Here is a 23,446-nt window from a genome sequence, read left to right on the forward strand (position 1 = left end):
AAAATTAACATTAATAAAAAAAACATACTATCATAATAACCAATATCAATCATCTAACTTAAGTACTTGCCCACCAATAAACCATAAACTATCAAAAAGCTAAGTATTATTAACAACAACAAAAAAAAAGGCAAGTACACCCAACATTCTCCTCATGACTTCATTCTCTCCCTTTTTTGTTGGAAAATCCAAAGCCCTAGTCAAATACCTCAAGTAAGAAGATATTATAGCGTAATACTTGACCTTTTTACCTAATAAAAAGCTTAATCTGACTTTCTAGATAATGAAGTTGATTTTCAATACAAGTTACCTCTTCATCTAGATGTTTAATCAATATACTCTTATAAGCATTAGAGGTCCCGACAAATGTAGATACAGATGTAAACCTAGTTTTGACTAGGGCAACATCTTACATTGGATTCTCATCAGTTTCAAAGTCTACAACCTTAATATCTGAATGAGGTCTTGAAACTGAAGTTCCTTCTATCTCTTTGAGCAATTTAGTAGCAATATCTTCACTTAGGTACATCAAGTATCTAGCTTTGACATCAATTGAGAACTCATTGAAATTGCCTATCAGCTGTAATGGGATGAAAACTAAAAAACTAAAAAGAAAAGGAAAAGAAACGGACATAGAGATTGGTTATATAGTTTGAAAGACTTTTCTGCGTCAACAAAGCCTTACCTAGAGGATAATCCACTATCAATTTATAATAAAAGATGTGATTTAAGTTCAACTCTCACCAAGTTGCAACCTCACTCCTATATATAAACTAGAATACTCTTCTCAGTAAGACCTTCCCCTTGAAAACATAACTACAAACTGAACATGAACAATTTATTTACAAAGTAATTGTGTTAGAATTACGTGACCCAAATTCTAAGAGATTGCTTGCAAGTCAAGTTAAACAAAAATATATTTTCTTTCTAGAAGATTTAGTATTTATTAGTATAATATATTTAGCATTTATTAGTATAGTTTATTTGACTTACTAATTTAGCCTATAAATAGGCTCCTTTACAATCTTAGAATTAAGAGACACCCATTAGATTAGAACTCATAACACATTCAGAGAATTTTGTGTTTACGTTTGAGGGTTCTTTGTTTTTCGGGGTTTAGTTTTTATCTCCATCTTTTGTACTCTTCATTCTTTTGCCATTATAGTAAAATTATCTTTGCCCGTGGTTTTTTATCCTCTTTTGAGGGGTTTTTCCACGTTAAATTTGTGTGTTCATCTTCTCAATTTCTTCTACTATTTTTACTTGTTCGTTGCTTATTCGAGACGATCCTAACAAGTGGTATCAGAGCTAGTTTAACTTTCATAGATCAGCCCGTTCAGAGATGGCAGCAACAAGGTTTGAAATTGAGAAGTTCGATGGTGAGACAAATTTAAATCTGTGGCAAGTTCGGATGATGGCAATTCTAGTTCAAAATAGCTTGAAAAAGGTTGTTACAGGGAAAAAGCCTGAGAATCTAAATCAAACAGAATGGGAAGAGCTTGATGAAAAGGCCTTATCTGCAATCCAGTTGTGCCTCGCGAATACAGTATTGCAGGAGGTATTGATGGAGAAGACCTCATTCGCCTTGTGGAAAAGGTTAGAAACTCTTTATGCGACTAAGTCTCTGGCTAACCGTTTAGTGTTGAAACAACGTCTATTTACGTTTCGCATGAACGAAGGTGAGCTTCTTAAAGATCACATCAGTCAATTCATCACTCTTTTAAATGATTTAAAAAATGTTGAGGTTCATATTGACGATAAAGATCAAGCTATGCTGTTATTATGCTCTTTACCCTCTTCATACAAGTCTTTCAGGGAAACCCTAATTTATGGCAGAGACAAACTCTTGTTCGAAGATGTGAAGGGTCATTTGTTGAGTAGAGACGAACTCGACAATGAGTTTGGTTTGAATAGCAAAGCAGATAGGCAAGCTTCCGTTTTGGTAGCATCAAAGAAACGAGACAAAAGGTGTCGCTATTGTAAAAAGTTAGGTCACGTCAAAGCAGATTGTTATAAACTGCGAAATAAAAAGCTGCTGAGAGTAACGAGGAAGATGTAGCTGGTGCTAATTTGGTCGATGAAGGCGATGATGATTTCTTGTTAGTGTCAACGAGCGATAATTCCAAGCTTACGTCTGAGTGGATCCTAGATTCAGGATGTTCTTTCCACATGTGTCCTAATAGAGAATGGTTCTCCACATACAGTTCAGTTGAAGGTGGAGTTGTGCACATGGGAAACGATTCATATAGTAAAATAATCGGTATTGGTACTGTTAAAATTAGGATACACGATGGGACGATTAGGACACTCTCAGATGTCAGGTATGTACCTGATTTACGAAAGAATCTCATCTCCTTGAGTATTTTAGACTTGAAAGGATGCAGAATCAACATCGAGTCGAGCGACATTAAAGTATCTCGTGGAGCTCTATTTTTGTTAAAAGGTAAAAGAACCGGCAGTCTTTATATTCTGGAAGGTTCTACAGTGACCGGTGAAATCGGACGTCCTTCGTCCGTTACGGAGTCAAAGTCAACTCATTTGAAGCGGAGGCAACTTGGTCATAGGAGGGAAAAAGGTATGACTGTTTCGTTGAAGAGAGGTTCTCTTTTGGATGCAGGTTTTGAAAAGTTAGGGCACTGTATTCGTGAAAATTAGACTCGGGTTAGCTTTGATTTGGCAGTGCACAAGTCGAAGGCTAGAAATCTTCCAGCTTCTAAGCATAGATTCGACTCAGTTAATTCCCTGCATAGTTCAAGATAGGCCCGTGGCGGGTTTTGGCAAAGATGGCATTGAAAGAATTCGTGTCAAGGTGGAGATTATTAGAATTATGTGACCCAAATTCTAAGAGATTGCTTGCAAGTCAAGTTAAACAATCATTGGCAATTTTATCTCATTACTTTTGCATTCTATATTTGTTGGGTTATTCCCTCTTTTAATATTTAATGTATACTTCTTATCATCATCTGTATATTATGTATGATGATTTGATTTTAATTTTTGTTACCCATTTGGAAATTTCTTTTATCATAATAAATTTTTTTACAATAATTAATATTTATACTATATATAAATTATATAAATGTGTAACTAGAATTTACACTACCAAACATGGCAGAAAAAATTATGATAGAGTTACATTCAACCAATCAAATCCGTCCAATAAAAAATTGCAACTTATTACATTTATTCAAATTATTTTTACTGTCGAGGCTAAAACAAATTGTCCTCAACAACTTTGCCTGCCATTAATTCCTCTGCCCATTACAGGCTATAAAAAGTACAGAAGAAATTTAAAACATGGATTTGATCGAGTGCGTACCACCTCATTTTAAATTCATATTCTATTTATGTAGGTAATATTTACTAAATTCAACAATATTTCAATAAATTTCAAATTTCAAATCACACCATATAATCTTTCTTAATTCCTAAATTTCGATCCCTTTGTATCTTTTTTGTCAAATTGGTATTTATTTTTTTAGTTAAATTTAACTTTTAGTCCTTTAAAAAAAATCGAATTGTTATTTTCTTAATGAAAATATTGATTAAAATGTTAAAATTTTAAACATGACAACTTATATAAAAAATTAATACGTAGTTTATGCTATTTTTTAATATTGTTATAATTTTTAAATTATTTATTGACATGATATGTAAGAGAAATAATATAAACTGTCATATTCGTTGTCAAGCTAATATCGTTAAAAGAATTAATATTAAATATCTTTTAAAAAAAGTTAATAACCAATTTTAAATAAAAATAAATAAATACCAAATCATATATAAGTGTTTGTTTAAATTGACACAATGTTATTCTTCTTCAGTAATTGTAAGCCGATGCTCATACCATTCACGTGAGAGCATTATCTTCTATTCTTATGAGGTCATTTATTCTGCCGATAAATGTATGGCATCTCGGTTGGGGAATGTTGTTTTTGGGCAAACTACATTAGGCTCAACTATTTTTCCTTTTTATCATTCAACTATGAAAATTATAAAATACGGTAAATTTTTTTTCGATCACTCAACTATGAAAAGTTATAAAATGGTCACTTAATTATTCAATATTGTCTTTTTTAATCACCCAATTATCTTGAATTTTTTAGTATTTTCATGTTTACGTTAACCAACTGGTGACCAAAAAAGACAATTAAATAGTTGAGTGATATTTTTTAATTTTTCATATTTGAGTGACCATAAAAGAAATGTACTAATAGTTAAATGACCATTTTGTAAATTTTCATAATTATGTGACCAAAAAGAAAAAAAACCCATAGTTAGGTGACCTCTATTACAGTTTACCCTTCTTTTATGCACGGTGTATGAATTAATTTTTTCATAATGATATTTATCATAAATTTAACTAATTTATTTAGATAAGTCTCATGCTTTTTGTAGACTTTAAGATATGGCTTATTTATTTGTTAATAATCAAATTTTATCAAAATATAGAGAGTATTGTCAACAAGGGCATTCTAGTGTTATGGGCCGAAGTTCAAAGTCCGTGACCATCGCACCAAATGCATCCAATGGAGGTCTATTGCTCAGATGGGGATCATTTGGCCCACAAGAACTGGTTCGATTCAAAGAGCTATTGGACAAGTCTGTCAGATTGAAGCCTGGTTGGCCCGATAATGAAGAGATGGCAACTTAGGCTAATAGGTAACTAATCTTAGAAGATAGAGGGAATCATATCTTGTACAGATTAGATTTGATTTGATAAGGCATATCTTGTAAGTCCCTAAAATTAAGGGATATGGTTAATATCATCCGTCGATGTAAATGTATCTTGACCGTCGGATTTGGGGGAGCTCAACGATAAATAGAGAGCCCCTCTCAGTTGTACTGACTCCATTCATTGTTTCATTATTCTTTGTGAATAAGAGAAATAGAGAGCATTTACTCAAACACCTTGTGTGCATTCTTTTATGTGGCTTTCTGTTGTCCTTTGTTGTTCTTTTTTTGGCATAAATTGCTTCCGCTCTTCAATTGGTGCCTTGGAGAAGTTCTAAAAGAATCCTCACTTGAGTTAAGGTTGACTTGGGCGAGTTTGGACGTATGGATCGCCTAAGGCCGCACGGATTGCGAGACGAAAGGTCTAGCTCCGTGACACTAGTGCGTTATAGATTTTTATCCAAAACTTGTATCATTTGATAATGTCATATGAATCGCTAGAAACATGTGAAATGTATGATGAACCCAATAACGAAAGTTTCATAAGGGGACTGGTGCAGGCTACCATGAGACAAAATATTTTCTTTCTAAAGAGATTCGATATGTCCAAGGTCTAATATTTAAATAATTTTAGAGGTTTTTCATGACTTTATTCGTGTTAACAAACAATTCAAAATACCTCTACTCTTTTAAAATAGGTCTGGGTCAGATAGCAATGATTTGAAGCACTTTCTTTTACACTATTTTGAAAACTCAAGTACTCAATTGTATGAATATATAAAATATACATCTAGGATGATCTAATCTTAAATTTTAGCCTTAGTTAATTCTAGTAACGGGAAATGAAAACCACAAACACAATAAAAACCACTTCAAATTTATAACACAGAAGTACATTTAACGGAACATAACAAATTTATTCAAATTTTTTTTATATTTTTCTTACGATTAAAAAATTTAAAATCCAAGCAGAAAAATTGATGCTCTTTCATTCATTCCATTAAAACTGCAATGTCTGATTTTTTTTTCCAGTTACTTGCTAGGGTTTGTTTTATTTTATACCAAAACCCTAAACCTTACAGTGTACTGACACTACACACATTCATGCTGAAGCAAAATCATCAAAGAGTACAATACTAGTCAGTAGCTAGAACACTTCCAGGCCTTTTCTCCGATCGGGGTTCCAGGAAATCCCAAATATCTGTTCATTCAACCATCTGCAGCGTAATTCAAATGTGGGTTTCGGAGGATCAACTATGGAGTTTGAAACTCACCGTGTGGAGAATGAGAACCAGTTGTGGAGAAGTCAGATGATGCCATCGGAATGGATATCGATAGCTGTGTTGTAGAAAATGAGGTCTGGTTGGATCTGTCATCTTCAAGAGCTGACCAGGTGTCCCTGGTTTTAGGCCACTCGTCAAAGAACGGCCGAAGAGATTGACCCTCGGGCTTCACAGTTTCTCCCGAGTTGAAATCGCTGAAAAACGAATGCTGAGGGTAATCATTCAGTAAGACCGGGTTGCCATCGGATTTTGACTGAGGAAATGAAGAGACTCTAGATTGCATTAGAGGCCATGTGTCCCGGTTGCTTCCCAAAGCCTCAGAGATGAAACTATGCCCACCCGCGTCGGGTTTTATTCCTTGAGACCTACGTGTTATAATGAGCGGAGTAAAACACATCAAAAGCATAATCAACCAGCACCAGACCAAAACATCAAGTCATACATCCGATAAATAATCCGGTTAAATTACATCATAATCATTCATCAGATGTAAAACGTACAAATATAGTTCAGAGGCAGTCCAATACTTACCCGAAAAGGAGCAGGCAGGTATGGTTAAAACAAATAACAGAGTTTGAGCAATTTGAATCGAATACCAAAATCAAACATGATACAAATTCGGTACTATCTGAATGCAATACAAGCATGAACTTATTAGGATCGGGAAAGGCATATGCACTAGGGGAGTTGACCTATATAAATGAATCTGCATAGACCTCATGAGAACAACATGGATATATGTAACACTGAAACCTCGGACAACCAGTCATACTATGTCCAGATGCTAGAACATTGACACAAACCAAGTAAACGCGAAAATTATTCAATTCCTCGGAACATTTTGCAGTCATTTCAATAAAGACTGTTGAAAACCATGTGGCCGCAAAGCTAATAGTGTTAAAGGTTAAGGCTAATTCAGAAAAGCACATAACAAAATTGGAATAATAAGAAGAAAAGTGTATTGGGGCAAAGGACAACCTAGACTTTGACGACATGATGAAACAAGAGACACAATAGCATAGATACACAAATGTCCCAACATATACAATATCAATTATTAATGCACCAAAATTTATAAAAATATAAAATACCATAAACATGATCGAGACATAACAAAATTACACCAACATAACATGAATAATCAAATTGTCTGGTCTAGAATAACCTACCAATAAAATACCATAAACATGATCGAGACATAACAAAATTACACCAACATAACATGAATAATCAAATTGTCTGGTCTAGAATAACCTACCAACAATAAAGACCGCTAACAGAATGTGCAGGCAAAAGTAAATTCGAGCAACAGATGAATTTCAAAGTCATATTACATAACATAGACAGTAAAACACATTCACTTTCCATCTTGTAAGACCTCGAACTCGGGATACCCTATCATTTCTTTCCCCAAAAATAGCAGGTAATATGATACTTTTAGAACAAGGTTCCAACAACAACAGTAAAGTGAATTCGACCTTTCGTATCTTTCCTGTCTGACAGAAAACAGAGAGGGTCAATATGCCACTAGTTCAGAATGCTTGTAAGAATTTTTTTGGACGAATTAAACAAAGGAAACATACTCAAAAAAAGACGGTAAAAAACACACTCAGCTATGACAATGGAATCCTACAGTGTATTCATAAACATAAGGGCCCGGAACCCTGGGAATTGCAGAGTTCTTTTTTTAAAATGTTTCAAGGAACTAATCCATTACCCACATCGTAGGAATATATCAACAGGAAACCTACTAAATTATAACAGTAATGGGACCAACAAGAACCAAACCTAGCTGCAAAACTAATGTATAGCTTTCGGAAATTCATTGCAGAGAACAAATAGTTCTTGAGAACCACGAATCATGTACCACGTTCCGGGCCTGGAAACAGGTGGGTGCACGTGCTCAAGCACTCAGAAGCTATGAAGTGAATACAGTTTTCAGCTTTCTGCAAAAAAGTACCCTATCCCTCTAGGTAAAAACAGGAAGAGTGGATAATTTCGCACGCAGTAGCATGATATTGACAATTCTCATGGTAGTCAGACAGCAAAAGCGAACTTCCCCGAGAAAACAAAAGCAAAAAAGACTAGAAAAGAATAACTGTAAGCTAAGAACAAATTTCAGCTGCGACACTACTGAACTCATCATCCATCCTTGAGGACACCAGGGCCCGGAACACTGAGCTTAACAGAAACTTTCAAGTTTCTGCAATACCTGCATTACCCAAATGAGAAGGAATCCGCAATTTTACTCCTACCACACACTCTAACAGATACGGGTCCGATAAATAATATATCTAGAATCCGTACACATCTCAACAATATATCAATCTTTTCCAAGCTAGGAATAAAACTATGTGAAGCGAATTTACCTATAATCTTTCCTCGGGATTCCATAGGGGATTGACTCCACATGATAATTAGACTGACCGGTTGCCAAAGCAGTGACTTGCGTACCACCAAAGGCATGTAATGGAAGGCTCTGGAAGCTTGCCGTCCCAGTCCCACCACCACTGGTAGTACTACCAGAAACAGTCAATGATGTCACAGTAGATAATGACTGTGCCATAGTTTGTGATTCCACAGGCTTTCTTGAACGGTTACGGCCACGGTGCATATGGCGCTCGCAATACTTTGAGTCCGGATACGCATCTTTGGAACACCGCCATTTCTTGCCATCGGTCCTCCTACATCGTCCTGGCTCCGGATCCACCTTCTTCCCATAAAAGGAACAATACCCCACTGCAATATTACACTCAATTCAGATTCATAACAAAGTTTTTCATTAACAAATGGAACAAAACATGAATGAACGTAGGTTCCAAGTTTAACAACATACGAAACCAACAATATAATAGATTCTAACAATGATGTTACAAAGAACAAATTTCTATATAACAAATATCAGAATCTAATCATCAAAACAAAAATATCAGAAAATGAATAAAAAAGGTGAAAAGTGATGCAACATTTGTTGATTAAGACATCAAAAAACCAAACATGTCTGGAATTTAGCTGTAAGATTTTTTTTTTTTTTTGGGTGAGTGAATCGGTATGAAAAAACAAGGGAAAGGGACCAATCTTTCTCCTTAAAATGTGATTTTAATGTTATTAAAAGTCAATTTAGATTATCCATTGGAACTATGAAATAATCAAATAGTCCACTCATAATATCAAAAATTTTATCTTAAAACTCATTTAAAATGGGCAAATCGTTGCTTGAAACTGAGCCATCTTTTTTTTATTTTGTTTATATTTTACTTTTAAAAACTATAAAAAAAAAGAAGAAGAAGAAGAAGAAAGTTTAAAGCATTTCAAAATTCAAAACCCCCCAAAAAAATTCAGTTTTTTTAAACAAGAAAACACCCAATCAATAAACAAGATTCCTCAAATCAAAACAAAACAAACCCAGAAAAGAAGGGAGAAGAAAAAAAAATCAAAACATCAAATCTTTAGAAATTTATAAAATAAATAAATAAAGGAGAGGGTTTTAAAGAAGATGCTAAGAAGAAGAAGGAGAAAAGAAAAAAAAAATATTATGCTTACTGGTAGGGTGGTGAAAGAACCTTTGAGATATGGACTCAAAGCTCTTCTGAATAGGGAGCACAAGATCAGGTGGCACTGGCAAACCTGCCATCATATACTTAAAGATCAAAGCTTGATGTTCCAGCTCCTGCCACTGTGACACTGTAAATGGTGATGATGACGACCTCATTGCTACCATCCCCACACCGGCACTCTCAGCCCCCCCACCACCTCCACCACCGCCACTATTCATCCTTCAACCACCACCCAAGAAACTTGTACTTAATAAATTATACAACAACACTGGTACAAGAGGGCAAAAGAAAACAATAAAAAAAGAAAAGAAAAGCTCGATTTGCCCACTATTTTTCTTTTCTATTCCAACAGGATAAGTTTTTTAAAGCCACAAACTAAAAGATTTATATGAATAAATATTCATAATGATGTTTGGGTAATTATTGGTTAATTAAACCATTGTTGCATTAAGAATGCACTTTAAAATTAATTAGGTAATTAAGGTGTGGTTGGTTTAACTTGAGTTGATTTGATTAAATATTAATGGTGTAATAAAGGAAGTTCCTTAAAAAGGACAAGAGAAGAGCTGTCTGTCTGAATGGGAATTGTTTGTTTGTTGTTGTTGGGAAGAGGTAAGTGTTTGTCTTAAGATGAAGTGATGTCAATTATGGCAACTAGTCAATTCTTGATAAAGAGAATACATTATTTATTCATAATTTCCTCTTTTATTTTTATCCACTCCCATTTCTTTTTTTTTTATTATAAATGAGTTAAAATTTTGTTTTGTTTTGTTTTCTTTTCTTTTAAAAAAAATTCATGTTTTGTTTTATTCCAATTAGATTTGAGATTTATTTTTATTCAATGTTAAAACATTTTTTTCTAATAACTACACTTTTAATATTTGAATTTGTATTGTCAATTGAGTCTTAATTCAATTAGTATGAGTACTGTTGTCAAAACGTGAGCTCAATTATATCAAAAAATGTATTATCTTCATATTTATGAATTGAAGAGGGGATACGGGTAGTTTTAGTATCTTACCGAAACGGTTAACCCTTCTAAAAAAAGAAAAAGAGGAAGAATCATCATCAATCACTTAGGCGTAAGTCACTAATAAAAAATATTATTGCATATGATCCTCGTTACAAGAAAGGGAGAAAAAAAATGAAGCAAGATATCAATTAAAAAAATGTTACATGTTTTTAACGGACCTCACATACATTTTGGATAAAATGAAAAAAAATATTTGATAATTTAGATACCATTTTTATATAAAAAAAAATTAAGTAGCTAAGAAAAATGGTATAATTTGAGAATTCGTTTGATTAAAATATTTAAATTTATTTTATTTTTAACATTTTTATAAATTCTTACCATCGAAAGTTTTATAAGAACCTTTTGTAAAATACTTTTACTCTGATGATGTGAGTTTTTAATAGTTAGGACCCACTACAGCTTTAAGTTAGCTGGCAAACTTGAAGTAATAAAGGAATTAGTATATGTGTAAAAAGAAAAAATGAAATCAGAAAATAACTTAACCCTTTTTATTAACTTTCACAGCCTTTTTTCTTTAATCTTCTTAGGGACAATTGGGATAAGTACATGATCTGAAAATGTGCGATTAAAAATTGCAAGTCAGATTAACTAAATAAATTTGGTAATTCTAAATTGATATAATAAATTAGTTTCACATGTCAAATTGACACGTGTTTAACGATGGAGTCAACGGTACAAGTGGACTTTAAGTCAATTTGTGAACCTTAGCTTGGTGAACTTTTAGACTAGGCATCTTCGCTAAAACTATACGAGGACCATGCGGAGGTTCAGGGTAATTGATTGTCAATCATCCTAAAATGTCTTATCGTAGTATATAGCATCAGTGTCACTACCAAGGATATCAAATCAGACTTTTGTGTTCATTGGCCTCAAAATAAAAAGGTCACGCAAACAGCTTATGCACGTACTCTTTCCTCAACTCCTAAACTCTCCCATCAAAAGATCTTCTTTTCGTCCTTTACCATCCTGATACTATCACTATCTTCCTCCCTTATTAATCTTACGGGTTAGCATTAATATTAATACTACTGTTTAAAATGTAAGTTTCACAATATAACAAAGTGAGAAAATTTAAGTCTAAATTCATATATAAATATTGTTTATATCAATAGTATAAATATAAATACAACATAAATATAATTATTTCGATATATTTATAGATACACTACCAATGAATCACAAACAATTGTTTTTTTTTTAAATTTAACATAAATAACACTATTATTAATGAGGTAGGATATCTAATTCAGTGATAACGTATATAACATTTTTTTATGAAGATACGAGAAATCGAATCAAACAAAATCTATTAAATAACAATCCTAGACATTGTCCTACCCTCTTAATCGGCTTGCAGCAAATGAGTTAGTTCCTCCAGTGGTTGGTGCAGCATATGGGGAGCCTTGTTCTCGTCTTATTGCCAATTGAGCCATACAGTCTGCCGTCCTATTCGCCTCCCTGTAAACATGCACCACCGTTACCTGCCTTTCCTTTCTTAACAGGTCCTTAACTGATCGAGCCAATTTGCTAGATGGTACCCTCCCAAAGCTTTTTGTTAATGTCTTAACTACCTCTAAACTATTTGATTCTAGGATCAACTGATGAAACCCCATCAACCAAGTTGCAAACAACTTATCATACATACCCTAGTACTCAGTTTCTAATGTTGTAGTGCTATCTTTATTCTTGGTAAAACCAGTGGTCTATTCTCCTTGATGTGTTGGATCTGGTGCCCTAAGTGTAGTATATTTATTTCTATATTTGTATTTTCTCAAACATATTGGTTTAATAAAATTATCTATAAATTAAATTAATATCCTTTGTATATTGTTCTCAATGGTTTTTGCATGCAAAGCAAAATGGAAGTAAATATTAGTTCATTGGTTATCTAACGTTTAATTAATACTAAACGGTATTACATGGTCGGATCATAATACAGAAGTCGTTTTTCATACACTTTCTAAATATTTTTTTTAAAATTTAAATTCATTAATTCATTCAATGAATGGAACCATACAAATCAGGGAGAAAAATAGTAAACACGCATCGTAGATGGTAAAAGACAAGCTTCATCAACACAACAAAGGCTTTAACCTTAGCATCAATAGACCATTATGACACGTTGACAATTGGCTTTGTCACAACTCAAGCACGACATATCTGGAGTGATTACAAGCATTTAATACGATAAGGAAATTAGACTCGGATGGTTCAAAGAGGCGAGCAAAAATCAACAAAAGAATCGAGCATTCACCAAACTAGAGAGGATGACAACAAAATCATCCCTAAAATTACTTATAAAATTAAGATTACATGCATAAGTAAGACTAACAAACATGCTACAAAAGCAAACAAAAACTTCTAAAATTGAAGACTTATTAAACAATAGAAAAACAAACAAACAAAAACTTATAAAACATAAGACAACATAGATCTGAATCGACTCGTGAAATCATTTATTATTCTAAAACACTCTCAAAATAGAAACATGTTAAGAAGCTGATGAATAGCCACTCATTTTCTAAGAAAACTACTGGTGGCCGGTAGAGTTTTAGCGAACGATAGGCACCGTTATCTGTCCATCACAACTTGTGAAGACAGTAAAGATACCTACAAAATATATCTACACTGAAAAAAGAGAAGACATGTGGAGTAAATGAGAAAGAAAAAAAAAAGAGTTGATGGGAGGGGAAATAAGGTGAGCAATAACCATCTAGAGGCTAACTGCACCACTAGGCAAAACAAAATATAAGATGCAAAAGACGTTAGAAAAGTTTTTAGAATTTTTTTTTCTAAGTCGAGTTAACTTTCTAAATATTTTTACTTTTTAATAAAGGCTACATAATTCGAAATTATGGTAGGTTAATAATATTGTAATAATTAAAGGTGGTCTAATATTTATAGAAAATAAGTTTTGGGTTAATTATTTTCCCTATATACCCTTATATTAATTAAGAAAGAGGTTTTTGGGGGGTTGAGATTAAGAATGAAATTGAAAGTCAATGAGCTGACAAAAATATTATTGATGTAAGATTTTGATGGTACTTTAGTATCATAATTGGGTGATAAATTTGTACTAGGATTACCGCACATAACGTTGTGCATTTAAGGAACAATTACCAATCCAACTTTGTGAGTTTTAAATCTTAGCTTTGTCCTCCATGTGATACATATTTTTAACCTCATACAACTATGAATATATTAATTATAAAAAAAATTACAGGATATTCAAGTTTTACGTTTGTTTTCAAGACTTAGCTTAACATTGTTTTTGAGAAAAAAAAATTTTAAGAAGAAATTAAAATTTTTAATTTTCGAAAAAAAAAGTATTTTGGGGTCAATTTTTGGTTTGAGGAGTATTTTTTTTTCTCTCAAAAATGTTTCTTAGAAACAATATTAAACACAGCCTAAATTATATATAAAGCCAAGGTTGGTGGTTCGAGCTACCAACTGAGATGTCTTCCTTCGAAAACTGTATACGGCTTACATTCAGATATTCGAATAATTTCTATATACTCATTTATAGAATAATTATATCCTCTTGAGAATCACCCAATCTCCTCTTTTCCAATCCTAAATCTTACACAATAAACTACAAATGGAGCTTGACTTTGAAGCTATTACTATTATTCTTCAAAGCAGATTTTAGATCTAAATTTGAACCTCTTTTTTTTAATAAATAATAAAGAAGTGTAAATTAAAAAGTAAAACATAAGAATGGTGAGCTGTCCAAATCTAGTACGTACACACCATCAATTAGCTTTAGGAAAAATGAGAACCCCTAATAATTTGTTCCCTCACCCACTCACTGTCACCCCTTTACCTGACAACACCAACCTCACATTATGGGCTGGACCCAAGGCCCAATACTACCAACCGGCTACACCCGGTCACTCACCCTGTTTGTTGGAAATGAGGTGACATGTTTCATTCCCTCCGACCATTTATGCCTTTGTGTTCAATTTTGCTCTTCTTTTTTTTTAAATATACAGAGTTTGATATGTCTGTAAAATTTTCATTAATGTGGTTATATAATATAATTAAAGCAAATGTAAATTATCAAAAATAAAAAAAAAAACCATATTCTAGATTAGGGGGTAAAATCTGAGTATGAATACTGAAATATAATCATAGGAGTGAGGCAGGTAAAGGCAATAACAAAGCGGTGGGGTCCATAGGGGTTGTTGCAACTTCAGGGATAGGCATCACATTGTGTGGTGGGACTGCCACTTCATAAATTCTATGGACCATTCTTGAATCTACCACCTCCTTTAAGGCATGTAAGTAAGGACATTTTTTAAAATTTTATCAAGGGATGTCTTTTAAGTAATTCTTACATTATATATATTTGATTTTCAAGACAAAATTTTAACTCAATCCTAAAAATAATAGGTTTGTGAGCTAAAATAAATTCGCCATACGGTTGAGGTGTATGATATAAATTAAAGTTGTCTGACTCGACTCGAATCAGAGAGTAGAAGTAAAAGGTGCTTGAACCTAGTTAAAATCTAAAATGCTCAACTGATAGCATTTGCTGTGGGAAAAATGCTCAAGTGATGGGTCGTTTATTAATTTGGGGACTATAAAACCTACTATAGGGACTTGTACCTAAATGGGTTTTCAAAATATGAATTTTCAGTTCATCGTATCATTGACGGGAATTTAAGTTTCTCCATCTTTAATTTCAATGAAATTTAAAGTCAAGTGTCCCTCATTTTGTGCTTCTTTATTAAAATGATATGGAAATAATAATCATTTATTTAAATAATATAGGATTAAAATTATTTATCATAAATAAATTTTAATTATTTTTTGTCTCATCAAGTTTTATCAAATTTAAGAGTCATTGATATTTTTTTATTAGATAATAGTATAATATAATCTTGAAAGCATCATATAGTAACTAATAATATAATGTCGATCGAGTCTTAACTCAATTGGTATGAGTATTGTTGTCAATGCAAAAGGACGTGGATTCAAGTTTGCTGAAGCGTATTATTCTTCTATTTATGGGTTGAGGAAGAGCTATAGATAATTTTAGATATTATGTCAAGAACATATCAACTTATAATAAGATAATTAAAAAAAAAAAGAATATAACGAAGCATTGGAAGAAACTAAAATTATTATGCGACGAAGAGTGGACCCGCTATCACATGTTGCTAGCATATTTTGCAGGGGAACATTTTGGCAACATGTGTGTGGTTACTTTTCAATGCCAATTAACTATCCTGCCAACCCAATTTTAAATGAACTCAACTATATATGAAAAAGAGAAAAATAGTCCTTTAATTTTTTTTTTTCATTTTGCTTGTATTTCTTATACAACTTACTTGTAGTTCCCTAAGGAGGAAATAAACTCTTCCATATTAGAAGGTTTGAGGACAAAGGTGAGAGTAAGGGAGTATGGTTAGTTGTTTGTCTAAGTCTCTCTTTCATTGGGTCGGTCATATAACCTAATAGTATGCAATTACAAGATTTGTAAATGACAAGTGATGGTAGTTATGTTGGGTGATGCCTATTAGCTTAGTGAAGCTTGCTATTTGGTATACCATTGTTCTTTGGGGAGGTGTAACAACTTGATTTTCAGTGATTTCGGAACTTGGGCCTGTAAATATTATTTAGGTCAATTATAATATTATCTTGAATTTTGGTGTGACAAATTTGTTAATCGGATAGTTAGTTACGGTACAAGTGTTTTGACCCTAAAGGAAGTGGTACCGAAAAATGAGATATTGTGACATCGTTTCTATAAACCGAACTAGTAAATATTTAATAAAAATATTGATGGAGCTATTTTATAGATGAATTGAATTTTGGATAAGTAATTTCGCCGAATTGATAACTAATACAAGACTAAATCGTAAAAACTACAAAAATTAATCGCTATTGATTTTTATTAGTTAAAAGATTTAAATAGGAATTGTTCAAGGGTTTGTAAGGCAATTAAGCCATTTAAATTGAAGTGGACGGTTAGTGCTTGAATATATTATAATTTATATGTTAATTTTTAATTAAAATAATAATATGGTCTTCCCACCAATTTAGCTAAGAAAAGAAAGAACCAAAAGGCCATTTTTAAGCTCCAATTATTCGGCCCTCTTGCACGGTAGGTGTAGGTAGGCCCCTTTTTCTTATTTATGAAATTTATATTTTTGAGATCGTTGTAATTCGATTTAGTTAATTCGGGTGTTAATTTTTAAAATTGTTAAAGTTTATAAACATTACCATTGATGTATCTTGAAGTTTTTGGTGTTAAATAGTTTGATTGTAAGCTTAGATGTGATAAATGACTAAATTATAAAGTGAAATTTGTTAGTTTTGAGTAAAGGGACTAAAACCTAAATATTTTGAAAGTGATATGAAGTTTCTATAATTATTGATTTTAAATGGTTATAGAAGGATAAGATTGAAATTGGATTAAAAAACAAAGCTTAAATTTAAAATATATAGCTATTTCAGTTTTAAGGACTAAATTGAATAAAAAGTAAAATTTTAAGAAACTTTTGAAAAGTAAAATTGAATTGACTTATACTTATAATAGGATGGTGTAAGGCAATTGAAATTGATAAACTGAAATGATTTATTATAGATTGGGATTTGAATCAATTGAAAGATAATCTAGAAAAAGGAGAAATTGCAGATTAGTCCCTAACACATTGTTTGTTGTTGTTTTTCCAAGTAAGTTATGTATTTTCTTGTTATATTTGAATTGTGTGTTTGTATTTATTAATTATATATAATTGTAATTTTAGTGTTATGACATCTAAAGGACTAAACTGTAAAGTACAGATTATACGACAGCTATGAGTTGTTACAAGATATGATATTAATGTAATTCTTGAATAATTTTATTAAACCAATGAGTTAATATTTAATTCAATTTTATTTTGCATACAAAAATCATTGAAGACAATATACAAAGGATGTTAATGTAATTCATAAATAATTTTATTAAATCAATTTATTCGAAAAAAATACAAATTTTAAGAAAATATAATACACTTAAAGTACCAAATCTAACAAATTCTCGATAAGTCTTTTACCAACACTCATTTGGCATTGTTCACTTTTTTCTTCGAATCTCAATTTTTTTGGTTGGTTGTCTTTATTTAAATTGTGTCCTTTATTGCTTAAGAGATGAGCTTTTACCTGGAAAAGCGCTTTTCTTTAAAAAGCAATAAAGAACGGCCTTCATTTGGTAGTAAATTCCTAACTTATTTGAAGTGCTTTTGGGCAGATGAAAAAGTAGAAATTTTTAGCTTTTCAGCCAAAAAGTGCTTTTGGGCTGGTTCTTTTACTTTTTTAGCCACACGGACGCTGGTTCTCTTCTTTGCTCCATCTCTTCTCTTATCGTTGGTTCTTTGTTCCTCGCCCTATACTGGTTCTTTGTTCCTTTGCCCTCTGCCGGTTCTTTGTTCCCTTGCCCTCTGTCGGTTCTTTGTTCCTTTGCCCTCTGCCGGTTCTTTGTTCCTCTTCTCCACCACCGGTGAGTTTACTTTTTCTTCTCTTTTTCTCTTCTTCTGTATATTTTTGTTTGTCTTTATTATGAGATTGGGCAACTCTATTTTTTTTTCAGATTTCTTTTACTATAGTTGTTGGTATTAAGGCCACCCCTATTTGCTACATTCAAAGGCAAATCCAAATATAAGAGAAATTGGCTATGTTGCTTCAACTCTTTCAAGCTTTTTTTAAAATACCCGAGTCTGACATGTGTTTTTGATATGACCATGTCGACCTTCTACTATATCCATGTTCAAGCTACATAGCATTTCAGAGATGAGTAGTTTTAGGTTTAAGTGATGTAATTTATTTCTACAGCCAGAATAGGTTTCACTTGTCGAGAAATCAAACTTGCTTATCAGATAAATAAAACATATATCGAGGTCAGATACCTTTGTATTGTCGACAAGCTCCTTAGGAGCCACTTTTGTGCTTAAGAATTCATCGACTTGTTGAAGTGTTTTCTTTCGGTCCTGTTAGAAATAGCAACAGGTTAGTTGAATCATTATCTTTAGGCCTTTAGTATAAAGACCAAAACTTTCGGTAGTCCATTCAAAGAAAGCCACAAAATACTTGATTTTCAATCAAATTTATGAAAAAGAACTAACAAGTGAACGGTAGACCATGGCGACTTACCTCTGCAAACAGGAGCTTCTTGCTTAGAAGCTGAATGATAGCAGCAGAGCCTAAAACTTGAAGTATTGGTCAAAACCAGTTCAATCGGAGATTACCACATTCATCTCCGCCTGCTATTATGTGGTTCAATCTGATGTGAATGTGATTGTTATCTGTGCTCTAGATATTTGCTAAACATATTTTTTTCTAAATACATAACTAGTCATCTTATTAATGTGCAATATAATTGATGCCTTTCTTTCCGTGGAACAGGCGTCTCAACAACAACTCATTGACAGGTACAATTCCTCTGTCCTTACCTACTGTTATGACACTGCAAGTGCTGTGAGTGTTGCTATCAGAAATTCTTTTTCCATACCTTAGCTTCAAGTACAATACATAATGGTTTGGAAAATTAGTACACCAAATTATCCGTTGATTTGCTTCCTTGATCTCTAGGTTTAATTCATAGGAGAAGTGAAGAAATGTATATATGACACAAACTAGATTTTCTTAAAAATACCACCACAAATTCTTAAAAATGAAAATATTTCCTTTTTCTGTTTAAAAAGTGAAGTGAGAAGGGTAATCAAATGTCACTACTTCAACATCATTCAAAGCCTTAAAAATAATTATAATATTTAATTTAGAATTATTAGTTAAATAAAGCTAAAACAAAATAAAATATTTGATAATTATACATTTAAAATTAATTATAATTTAATAGAATCTATGATAAATACATTTTTAAAAATAATTAGAATTTAAATTACAAATATTAATTAAAAACTTGTGCCTATAAATGTTGATGAGGAGCTCTTCATCAAGAGTAATTTTAGCCTTTAATTCTCGTGATTTTTTTTTCATTTTTAATGACGGTAATGATAAAGTTATATCATTTTACCATGTTAATCAATTTCTTGGATTACTTCATTATTATCATTATTACTGTTATTTGTTCATGTATATAGTTAAAATTTTGATACACATGTAAACATATATACTTATGTGACATTTGATTTTCTTGATTGCTTTACTGGCTGAAACGAATCTATTCGTATACACAATAGATGAGTACTTCGACGGTTAAAGTTAGTGATGAAAAAGTGAAAGCAATGTGGGATAAGAGATTGACAGAAATATTTTGTGTTGTATTAAAGAGATATTGAAAGGCAATAGGCCTGGTACTCATTTCACAAAAGATGGATGGTTGAAAATAATGACCAACATTGAGAAAGAAACGGGTAAGGGTTTTTCACAAAGACAACTTAAAAATAGGTGGGATGCCCTAAAAACAGAATGGAAAGCTTGGAAGAAACTTAAAGGCGAAGATATTGGTTCAGGGTGGAATCCTATAAAAAGAACCGTTGATGCATCGGATAAATGGTGGGAGAGTAGGCTCCAGGTACATTAATAATTCTAAATATTTTTTTTTTATTTTTTCTTATTTATGAGGTTATTGATAATTACTGTTATTAAACTGTCATTTTATATGTAGGTTGTGCCTGAAGCTAAAATATTAAAGAACATCAAGCATTGATCCTGAATTCGAAGGGAAGTTGGACCAAATGTTCATGGGGATAGTTGCAACAGGTGATAAAGCATGAGCACCTTCTTTTGGTACACTCTGTAGTGATTTTTTTGAGGATGTTAACAACAACATACCTGAAGAGAATGAAGAAGAAAATATGAGAAATGATGCTCACATTTCAAATGATGTTCAAATTGATGGAAACGGTCAAAAAAGAAAAAATCCTGAGATGTTAAGTTCACATTTTAAAACTGGAAGAAATAAATCCTCAAAGCAAACTGGAGGGGCTGCAAGATTGTCCAGTCAAATAGAAAAATTATGCAATGCAGCTGGCAATATGATTCAAGCCACATCTAGTTTGACTCCTGTTATGGATCCATATGGTATTCCACAAGCAGTCAAAATGCTTGACAGCATGTTGGAAGAAGTTCCAGAAGCTAGTCTGCTATACTTTTTCGCACTTAGATTATTGCTCAATAAGGACAAGCGAATTATGTTTTTATCAATTAATCCCAAGATTAGAGCTTTGTGGCTTAAGACGGAAATGGAGGATAGTTGAAAATATTCTAATCTCTAGGGTTCAAAGATATCTATTATGTGACTAAACAACAATGCTAAACTAGTTTTATCAATAGTTATTTATGTTTGGTTTTTGAATATTGAATTTATGTTCTACTTATTTATTTGTAATCTAGTTTTATTAATAGTTGTTTATGTTTGGTCTTTAGATATTGAATTTATGTTCTACTTATTTTTTACTAAATTAGTTTTATCAATAGTTGTTTATATGTAATTTTGGATATAAAATTTATTCACAGGTGATGAGTATAGTTGAGGATTTTAGCGGTGATGAAAGTGATGATGAAAGGGAAAAGAAAGAGATTTTATAACGCATGGAATGTTTTAACCAATTATTTGTTGTTGCATCTTCTTCCGTGCAATTATGTTACGAGAAGTATATATTGAGGCAACTATGCATGGATTCAAAATATTCAGGTGAGACATGGATTCGAGAGATCCTTGTCGGTCACGAATCACGTTGTATGATTAATTTTAGGATGTCTAAAATGATATTCACAAGTTTGCTGACAAGATACAACTTGCAAACTTCAAGAAACATATCTTCTAGTGAAATGTTGGGTATTTTTTTATACATCTTAGGCACCGGTGCAAAAGTTTTCCAAATTCGAGAAAGATTTCAAAGGTCTGGATCAACAATAAGTCGACACTTTGCAGTTGTGCTTGAGAAAGTTTCAAGGATGGCCACTGATCTAATTGCACTCGAAGATCCTTTTTTTAGCTCAATACCCGAACAAATACGTAATGATTCTAGATATATGCCGCATTTTAAGGTTAAAATTTAATTTTATATTATTATATTTTAATATATTTGGTCGACTAAAAATATGCACGAGAGTAATATGATTATTTGTTCAGGATTGCATAGGTGCAATTGATGGTACTCACATTGCGGCTATTCTTCCACCAAATGAACAAATTCCCTATATTGGAAGAAAATGTATCCCGACTCAAAATGTTATGGCAGTATGTGATTTTAATATGTGTTTCACATTTGTCATGGCTGGATGGGAAGGATCGGCACATGACACTAGAATATTTCTTGATGCAATTCGGGATCCAAAATACAAATTTCCACACCGTCCAAATGGTTAGATATTTTATTTATATGTGATTTTTTAAATAATAAGGTATAAGTTCTTTAATTGATAATTTTTATTAAAAAAATTCTTGAATTAATTGTTTGTTATATTATGACTTGTAGGAAAATATTATCTTGTTGACTTTGGATATCCTCAAATGAAAGGTTATCTTGAACAATATAGAGGTCAGGAATATCATTTACTTGACTTCCGTAGAGGTAGACCGATATCTGGTAAAAAAGATATATTCAATCATTCATATTCATCATTACGTAGTGTGATTGAACGAACTTTTGGTGTTTTGAAAAAAAAAATAGGTCATTTTAAGGGATATGCCAAGTTATAGTTTTGAAAAGCAAACGATGATCGTTGTTGCTACAATGACGATACACAATTTTATCCGAAAATATGTCAGTCGAAATGATGCAGATTTTATGGAATACGAAGATATTAATTGGGCATATGAGAATAATATTGATTCAGAAAATACGGATGGTCGAGAAAGTGATGATGATGACGACGACGATGATGATAGTGATGATGATAGTGAATCAAACAATTTAAGTAGTTTTGGAATGGAATTAACAAGAGATGTTATAACTTCTAGTTTAATGAATTCACTTTAAATTGTAAATGCTATTGTAAAATTTTTAGTATTTATATTTGATATATAAATATTATCCCTTTTAAAACTTTAATCCAAATATATGTAATATTTTAATTTGTTAGGTTTATGTTTTCTATGTTATGTTAATATCTAATATGAGTTATATATTCAAATACATTTTAAAATAAAATAATACAAATGTGTTAAAAGCATTAATTAAAATTAAAAAATAATTTTTATAATAATACAATTGTGTCAATATCTAATTACAAATATTTAATTATTATATTTAAATATTTAAATATAGTTTATATATTCTAATTAAATTTAATAAATAATTAATATTAATTACTTAAAAAATTTTAAAATTAATATTATATATTAAAATATTAACAATAAGTTATAATAAATTATTTTTTTATATTTTTGCTAAAATATCATAATATTAACTAATTTGAACATTATTTAAATACATATTTGTTACTTTATAATATCATGTCTAAAATGGACATTTTATTCTTCAAAAGTACTTTTTGACAGCAATACCAAACACTCAAATTTCTCAAAAGCACTTTTCCATAGCACTTTTCAAAAGCAATGAAAAACTGGCCCTTAATCGTTTGTGTTTGGGGTTTTCATTGAACTATAGGTGTGAGAATTATAGAGGTTTCTACAAAAATCTTCAAACTTTCCTCAGAATTGAGTTTCACTACTTGTGATTAATAAATGAGGCAACCCATATATGCAGACGATGGTCTTCTAAACAAAGTTCTCCACCTATATTTCTATAATGGTACTGATAGCTTTAGCCTCTATCAATTTAGTAGATTACATGACTATTACTATGAACTTTTTTGTGCCACATCTAGTCAAGAAGAACCAAGGGTGTCTAGTCCCTAAGTCGCCAAAGGCCGAGGACTGGAAATAAGTTGAAGGGCTCAAATGGTTGGAGATGTATAGGCGCAAACTTGTAGCATGG

At 31.9% G+C, this 23,446-nt stretch overlaps 2 protein-coding genes and 1 long non-coding RNA gene across 6 annotated transcripts; 1 reads left to right on the forward strand and 2 right to left on the reverse strand.

Moving 5' to 3' along the window:
- Positions 1-5,637: 5,637 nt before the first annotated feature.
- LOC121225139 (growth-regulating factor 4) lies at positions 5,638-10,174 on the reverse strand. The gene is made up of 3 exons (XM_041109155.1): positions 9,501-10,174; positions 8,327-8,696; positions 5,638-6,322 (listed from the first exon to the last, which is right to left on the reverse strand). The coding sequence occupies exons 1-3, from the start codon at positions 9,730-9,732 to the stop codon at positions 5,929-5,931; spliced, it is 996 nt and encodes a 331-aa protein (XP_040965089.1). The 5' UTR covers positions 9,733-10,174; the 3' UTR covers positions 5,638-5,928.
- Positions 10,175-17,689: 7,515 nt separating this feature from the next.
- On the forward strand, positions 17,690-22,548 carry LOC107920017 (putative nuclease HARBI1). 4 transcript variants are annotated; one of them, XM_041109156.1, is made up of 5 exons: positions 17,761-18,039; positions 18,942-18,967; positions 21,018-21,551; positions 21,637-21,868; positions 21,983-22,548. In XM_041109156.1, exons 3-5 carry the CDS (start codon positions 21,093-21,095, stop codon positions 22,204-22,206), a joined length of 915 nt encoding a protein of 304 aa, XP_040965090.1. In that variant the 5' UTR covers positions 17,761-18,039; positions 18,942-18,967; positions 21,018-21,092; the 3' UTR covers positions 22,207-22,548. The 4 variants fall into 4 exon arrangements, 1 of the variants encoding a protein (XP_040965090.1); XR_001690511.2 differs by lacking the exons at positions 21,018-21,551; positions 21,637-21,868; positions 21,983-22,548 and adding exons at positions 19,739-20,073; positions 20,167-20,856 and having other exon boundaries at positions 17,690-18,039; XR_001690512.2 differs by lacking the exons at positions 21,018-21,551; positions 21,637-21,868; positions 21,983-22,548 and adding exons at positions 19,829-20,073; positions 20,167-20,856 and having other exon boundaries at positions 17,690-18,039.
- Positions 18,038-18,932, reverse strand: LOC107920019 (uncharacterized). Its single transcript, XR_001690513.2, has 3 exons — positions 18,690-18,932; positions 18,446-18,526; positions 18,038-18,173 (listed from the first exon to the last, which is right to left on the reverse strand). It is a non-coding gene; the product is annotated as an uncharacterized lncRNA (long non-coding RNA).
- Positions 22,549-23,446: the final 898 nt, after the last annotated feature.

The sequence above is a fragment of the Gossypium hirsutum genome, chromosome D13, assembly GCF_007990345.1.
Source record: "Gossypium hirsutum isolate 1008001.06 chromosome D13, Gossypium_hirsutum_v2.1, whole genome shotgun sequence".
NCBI classification, from domain to species: Eukaryota; Viridiplantae; Streptophyta; class Magnoliopsida; order Malvales; family Malvaceae; genus Gossypium; species Gossypium hirsutum.

Excerpts from the sequence above, each read along its gene's own strand:
- LOC121225139 (XM_041109155.1), bottom strand. The coding sequence starts at position 9,732 with ATGAATAGTGGCGGTGGTGGAGGTGGTGGGGGGGCTGAGAGTGCCGGT. Across the intron at positions 8,697-9,500 it reads GTTCTTTCACCACCCTACCA|TGGGGTATTGTTCCTTTTAT; the intron begins GTAAGCATAATA and ends GTAATATTGCAG. Across the intron at positions 6,323-8,326 it reads ATCCCGAGGAAAGATTATAG|GTCTCAAGGAATAAAACCCG; the intron begins GTAAATTCGCTT and ends TATAACACGTAG.
- LOC107920017 (XM_041109156.1), top strand. The coding sequence starts at position 21,093 with ATGGAATGTTTTAACCAATTATTTGTTGTTGCATCTTCTTCCGTGCAA. Across the intron at positions 21,552-21,636 it reads GATATATGCCGCATTTTAAG|GATTGCATAGGTGCAATTGA; the intron begins GTTAAAATTTAA and ends TTATTTGTTCAG. Across the intron at positions 21,869-21,982 it reads ATTTCCACACCGTCCAAATG|GAAAATATTATCTTGTTGAC; the intron begins GTTAGATATTTT and ends TATGACTTGTAG.